This window comes from Octodon degus, unplaced genomic scaffold, assembly GCF_000260255.1.
Source record: "Octodon degus isolate 3935 unplaced genomic scaffold, OctDeg1.0 scaffold00306, whole genome shotgun sequence".
In the NCBI taxonomy this organism is placed as follows: domain Eukaryota; kingdom Metazoa; phylum Chordata; class Mammalia; order Rodentia; family Octodontidae; genus Octodon; species Octodon degus.
In genome coordinates this window covers 987,636-994,701 of record NW_004524882.1, presented here as the reverse complement: position 1 = coordinate 994,701, position 7,066 = coordinate 987,636, and the positions used below count along the sequence as shown (strand labels likewise).

The following is a 7,066-nucleotide window of genomic DNA, read 5'->3' as shown; positions in this document are numbered from 1 at the left end:
TTGAACCCTTTGCGTCTCTCTGGCAAGATGTTCTGCTCCTGAATCAGCTGGGTGGGTCTTGCCTCTAGCCTCTTTGCAGGGAGTTCTGCTGAAGGGTTCCACACTGGGCCTGCACTCTGGTTCTATTCAGGATCCCGCGGCCTTGGTCGGCTCACTCACTCGCAGTACCTGCGCTCCTGGTCTATTCAGGATCCGGAGGGTCCCAGGTTGTCTCACTCTGCCGGATCTGCGCTCTGGGTCTGTTCAGGATCCCGCCAGGGCCCTGGTTGTCTCACTCACTTGCACCACACAGGCTGGAAATTAAAAATCAAGGTGTTCTCTGAGGACTCCATATTTATCTTAAAGACGGCTGCCCTCCTGCCACCTCTTCACTGAGGTAGCACAGCTGTGCTCCTTGCCTGCACAGCTGTGGCAATTCTGCAGCCATGGTCGTGTGGTCTTTTGTACATCAGCAGGTCAGTCTTTAGTCAGAGTAGAGGCCTCTAGGGAATGAGCAGAGACTTTACTCCACAGGTCCCACCTCAGGGATCCTGGTTATGTGCTGCCCATTGCCCAGTGTCTGAAAATACTTGTTTCATGTTTTTTGTTTCTCCAGTAGTTTTTGTTTGTTGTTTGGTTTTTCTTGCCATTTTAAGGATGAAACATAGGCCCTTGCACATCCTAAGCAAAGGGTCTACCACTGAACACCACCCCAAGCCCTTTGTCTAATTTTGTGATGCAGAAAGCAAATGTGACCTCCAGATTCCTGACATGGTTCTGAGAGTAAAAGCTTTACTATCACTGTTTTGTTTTCATTCTTTAAAGTGAAAACATTTTTTAAGTAGTGTAAATTTTTTCATATGCATTTAAATAGATCATCTTCTTTTTTCTGCAGCACCAATTATTCCAAGACAGTTAATACATATTGGTGTTTCTACAGTGGACCAAATTCAATCTCCAAGACTCTTCATTGTTATATTTGTGTAACAAAATGTTCATCATTTTGATAACATAGGAAGAAACCAGTGCAAACTAACAGACTCTGAAGGGAGATCAATTTGCAATGCTGTTAGTTTTGGATATATATTTAGTCTATTTGTTGGGGATACTTATTATTTGACTACTAGAGTTTTATGTTAAAGAATAATAAAATTGGCTTGGCATTTGTCATAATCATTACAGTATACACATAAGGAGGAAACTGTTTCCAGATTAATGTATTGGCTTCCTTATGAATGTAAAGTAATAATTTAAAATTATCCATCCAAATTGTGATGTATTTTCTCTCTCAACCCATATTTATTATTGCTCGTTTAAATCTTTGAGGAAAGTTAGGAAAAATGTTTTAAGTGCCTAATGAAAGAAAAATTGACGTGATCTATGGGTTTACCAAAGTTAACCTTTCTCATTTGTTTCTCTTTGTATGATATCTGGCCTCATCAATAACATATGATGAAAAAAAATTAAGTATATTCCTCAGATTCTTTCTTACAATGAGCAAATTTGTACTTTGAGTCATATTTAAAATTATTTTCTGTATTATAATATGAAAGGCATGGTGTAAATGAAGTATTTTTCTGATGGCTCTTTACATTTGAAATAGTTGGCAAAGTATGCAAAGTAACAGAAATTAACTTAATTAAGTCCTTAAATCCATACATGCAAAGCATTCTTGTTGTTCTGTCCTGCCTGATTTTCCACTTCTGTTGCTGTTTCCAGGAAAACGGTTGGTGTTTTCTGTTGTGGACCAAATTCAGTTTCCAGGACTCTTCACAAACTGAGTAACCAGAACAACTCATGTGGGACAAAATTTGAATACAATAAAGAATCTTTCAGCTGAAAACCTCTGAGTTGAACCAAGACCTTAAACAAAGAATGAATACAGTTTCTAAGATTTGGGGCTCAGCTGAATCAAAGAGTTGTTTTTTGTCAAAGAATAGAAAGGTTTTCTTATTTATGATTATTTAAAATGAAAATGCAGAGCATGTGGTAAGATGACAGGTCACACTACATGCTTAATTTAGAAACCAAAGAGTCCCTGAAGAGTATTTGATGATCAAATTAAAAGATCACAATTAGATACACACTGTTGATTTTTATTGCAGATTCAACACTCCCTGGTGAGGACCTGCACTAGCCTTCTCTGCAGGTAGTCGCTGTGGTTCTCTTGAAATTGTTCTTCACTGACCAAATACAAGGTTGAACAAAATCAAAACTTTGTTGAATCTCAGATTACATTTTCATCATTGTGTATAAGTACAGTAGCTTTAATTTTGGGTTGTTCCAGGCAGATACATTCAGTGTGTGACAGCGCAACAGCCAACTGCGTACTGATACGGGTACTTGGTGTTGCTATCTAACCTTCTCACTGCTGATGCTGATACCGCTGCTCAAGATCTGTACCCTCCATGCTGGTTGACTCTTTTGTAGATGTGGACATAGTACGCTCGTTTACAGCTTTCCTTCCTCTGTTTAGGGAGTTCTGCCCTCCCTTAGCATGACTTAGACACAATGATTTAATAAGTCTGTTCCATCCCAGTTTATATAACCTGTTATAGCACAGTAATGAACCTATCATTGCTATAAATTATAAAGTTATGTATATATCATTTATAGATAAGTAATTGTGTGTGTGTATATATATATATGTTAATGACTTATGTCCTTGTTTTTAGCATATTTGCTTTATTTTTTCACATTTTCTCCCAAGGTGCAATTTGTCTTAGTTTTGAAGCACTTGAAGTGTTTCTTACAATTTGCACTTTTAGACCAAAGAGCAACATATCTGACACCAGGCACTGAGGTGTAAGCTCTCTGCTCGGCCACACATGGATGTCTAATGGAGATACTGAAAACAGTCGCATTCCTGAACAGGCACCTGCTACTTTATTTTCAGAAGCAGCAGAAATACTTCAGTGATTTTTCAAGTTTATCTTAGAACAGTTATATTTTTGAAGCACTATTTGGATACCTTGTAAATGTTTGGTTTATTGTTACCATTAGGAGTATGCTCTGTGATTCTATGAGGTTATGACCCTTGACCATTATGCTCTTTGCCCAAAGGGAGAAATAAAACCCCCACCTTTCTACCTTAAAAATTGAGACATTTATTTAGTTTATTGATTGTGTTTAGTATACACCTGTGAATTACTATTGAATATAACTTACTGTTGAAATCAGCAGTGCAATTTGCCCTACATTTGTTACAATTTTGTGTACAGTGTAACCTGACAAATGCTACTGCCGTTCTGTGACTCCACAAGAGCAATCCAGAGGGCTAAACCATCCAGCTTTGAGGGACCGTGCCGTATTTACTCGTCAGTATTTTTTCTTTTCCTTGGAGTTCTTTCTTCTCCCCTCTGTGGAAAGAGTCAGAAAAAAAAAAGGGACATGTACAATGCTCCTGCAGATTTAGCTCTGAAGACATTTAATGGCCAGTGCATCTTGGTTATACAAGATTAAAAAAGAATTTTGGAAAGCATAGCAGAAATAACTAGAGAAAAGAAAGTTAAACTGTGCTAAAATACTGACGCTTTGGTGGTAAGTTGTTCATGTAGTTATATTAAAGCATCTACGCTCAATCAGACAAGTTTTTCGAAAGACAGCTGGTATTTCAGAGCAGGTCTGCTATGCTCAATGAACGTCCTTTCCAATTCTAAATTCCAGGAGATGTTCAAATGTTAAGTGTTAAACTTAGTTAATTTTTGTTACTATGGATGGGAATGAAATTAAATCGTCACACACTATTAGAGAACTTTGCACTGTTCTAAGGGATTTCATGGGGAAAATTCTTGTCTTAAAAGTCTTAAGTGATTGATTTTAGTCACAATAAATATTAAAATTAAAATGGTGTCTGTACATTTCTTAGCAGCTCATGTTACCTTTGCAACAAATGAAACAGCCACATCTGTTCACAAGACAACAGATGTTTGTCTAAGAAACACAATCTGTTTGTCTGGAATTAGCATTCAATGAACACGAGTGAGAAGTTTAGGAATTTGGGTGCTGGTGCTATTGATATTATGGACTAATTGTGTGACTCTGGCAAATGTCTTCTTATGCTGAGGGTTAGAGTTCTAATTTGGAGCTACCAATTTTTGGATAGCATATGTTTTTCAGCTTGCATAGGATGAAACCATAATCCATGTATAAGTTGTGGGTCCACAGACAGTCTTGAGAACCTCTGGGGGAAATGATTGTCACTCTCATCATTTTGACTCATCCATTTCTTTTGTAAGAAGCTATTAAATTTTTATACTATTGTACTAATAAATTCACTTTCTGGATAAAGAATTCTCTTTGTTCCTAAACAAATATTTCAGTATCTTTTACCAGTTTTGATCTTCTTGGTTCTCCTTATTTATGCAAGCGAAGACTGATTTTACATATCAGTAATATTAAAAGACCTTACATCATCACACATCATACATATAACAGTGTATACTTACAGACATTTGGAGTTGTTTGTGTTTTAAAAATAATCTCATGTAAGAAAGAAGTGCTTGGTGGCTCTCCACTTAGGGACTTGATACTGTCAGCTGGGTGACTATTATTATAGACATTTACAATAGGAATAAATGCAAGGTATACTAAGCATAGGAAAATGTGGTTTAATTTATATAGCCATGCTATTGGTAACTTCCCAAGTTAAGCTTTAGTTTGAGTACTTACAGAAGGTGATAGATTTAAATTATGATACTCTTCAAGAGGTTTGATACAGAATGAAAAGACTCTCACCATCTATAGGAATGCAGATTTTGAAGGACAGATATTTGTAACAAAAGTTTTTAAAAATTTTTTTTTCTTTAAGGATGACTATACTGGATGCCTAGAGATTTTTCTAGACAAACCAATGGGACAAATTTTTAAGTTGACACTTACGTCTTCCTTTTTCTTATGCAGGCTAGAGAGTTTCCACATGCATTCATATTACAGAAATACAAAATGCTGAGGTTAGGAGAATTCTTATTTTGCAGTGGAGGAAACTGAAGTCCAGAGAGATTCGGGAACTTGTTTTGCGACGTCCATTGAGTGTGCAGCAGAGCTGAGCCGGGCACCCACCTGTTTTCATCGGTGCTACTGACTACTTCCACTTTGCATTGAATTATACATTTAACACATTGTTAATTATTATTTAATCTTGTTAGATTGAAGCTCTATAAAATCCCTCTTTGGGGCCAGCAAGAAAGCTCAGCAATCTAAAGCGCCTGCTCATGCAAGCTTGGGCAAGTGCAGGGACAGCAGTTCAGTACCCGGCACCACTTGCTGCACCGGCCACGCCCCCTGGGCGGGCTGAGCTTGCCACAATAAATGAATGAATGAATGAATAAATAAATAACATTAAAAAATAAAATAAATTCTCTCTTTAGTTTTGGGAGGAAAATAAGATAATTTTAGTTACAGATGCAAAAAAATGGCATTCCTCCTAATCTACCTTCTGATTCTAAATTTTTTTGTCTTATATTTTGCGTTTTAGAACCTACTTTCAGCTACCAGTTTTCAATTTAATAATTTTGCTAATGATATTAGATTCTTCAGAGCTTTGTACTGGAAAAATATATAGTAGTAAAGTTTCTAGGAAATGCTAATCCTATAGTGTTAACTTAGATTCGTAGATGAAATTTACAACTTTACCAACTTTTAAACTACCAGCTAAAAAGTTTATATTAATAAACAATTATTTGTATTTGTTTACATGACTGTTACTTGCTTCTTGTCCAGGAGAAAGGAACCTTTTGGAAACTAGTGAGACAGGAGATAATTAAATGAAGCGAAATGAGACGGCATTTTATTCCAGCCGAGGCAGAGCAGTAGGAGCTCACTACTCCCCTCTGTCTTCATGTACCGCCGCTGGCCCCGGCTTCTTTCTTTTACTGCGCTTTATATATAGGCCAGAATTGGGAAAGGACGGCTGAAGTAGCCAAAATGAAGAAGCAGACATTTTCCAATATATGGGAGAATCCATTAAAAGAGACGAGGAAAAGAGTCATAGGGATCTTTTAAACCTACCTTAAGTTAAATAATATTTCTTTAACATAGGTAGGAGTATTTTAAAGATAGGAGGATAGGCAACATATTTAAGAATTAGTAAGTGTATTAAAGTTTTTAAAGACAAAGTAATAAAGAAAAAGAAAAGTTATTTAACATCAGGATATGCCTATACTTCCCTTTTTGTATTTATTATATTACATTGTGTTTATTTTTGGCTGATGGCAGGTCACGTTAATGACAAAATAATCATACCCTGTTTTAGTTTTAGTTATTGATGATGTAAAATATACCTCAAGTATGTGCTTGAACTTACAAAATCAACCACAAGGTGTAAAATTACATAGAAAGCTGTCTGAGCACTTCTACTTGGTTTTGTTTTGGGTGTTGCTTTTCATGTCCTCCAGGAGGACAGCTTCACTTTTGGTCAGAATCATCCAGTTTCTTTCAGAAACAGAGCTTGGATGTTGCTTGACGGAGAGGACTGATGGAGGACGGAGACAAGGACTGCGGAAACTTGAGCGCGCACAGCGGTGCAGAAGAGGGCGTCCTGCCTCCCCGCGGCGGCACACGCTGCTCCTTCAGAGTTTGTCTTTGCAAGGTCAGACTTCGCGGCTGCTCTTCCACCCAGGCAGGAAGCATGCTCTTCCGTGGCGTAAGGGTGCATGTGCTCGCCTGTGGCCACACACGCATGCCAACCTTGTTATCAGTTGGGTGTGATTATATAATCTACGCGAGTGGTGAGAAACCAGCGCGGGGCTCAAAGTGCGGCTTTGCTGACGTGCTGAGGAGCACGCTGCAGCCACCACGCTGCCTAGAGAGAAAGCAGGGAAGTCTCCTCTCTTCTCCGGGTGCCTTAGGTGAATGTGGCTGCTGCACGTGGGCTGAGAGGTGAGCCGTGCTGCCCTCTTCCCTACCGGGCTAGGGGTGTTGCCCATTTGTCCCCCGGGTCCCCAGGCTTTTCGGTCCGCTTGGCATCCCTAAGGACATGGCTGCACAAGCCCGAGACGCTATTGCACTTTTATTTTAAACTGAGGATGCTCTGCTTCACAAAGAACATCACAAGAAATGGCCTTCGCTGTGTTTTATTCTCTACTGT

General features: G+C 38.4%; 1 protein-coding gene across 3 annotated transcripts in view; it reads left to right on the top strand.

Moving 5' to 3' along the window:
- Nox4 (NADPH oxidase 4) overlaps window positions 1-3,826 on the top strand; it is a 157,105-nt gene extending 153,279 nt beyond the window's left edge. For all 3 annotated transcript variants that reach the window (XM_023707702.1, XM_023707701.1, XM_004647436.2), the window contains one exon: window positions 1,699-3,826. In XM_023707702.1, the coding sequence (XP_023563470.1) occupies window positions 1,699-1,819 (121 nt within the window). In that variant the 3' untranslated portion in view covers window positions 1,820-3,826. The remainder of the gene's footprint in view (window positions 1-1,698) is intronic.
- Window positions 3,827-7,066: the final 3,240 nt, after the last annotated feature.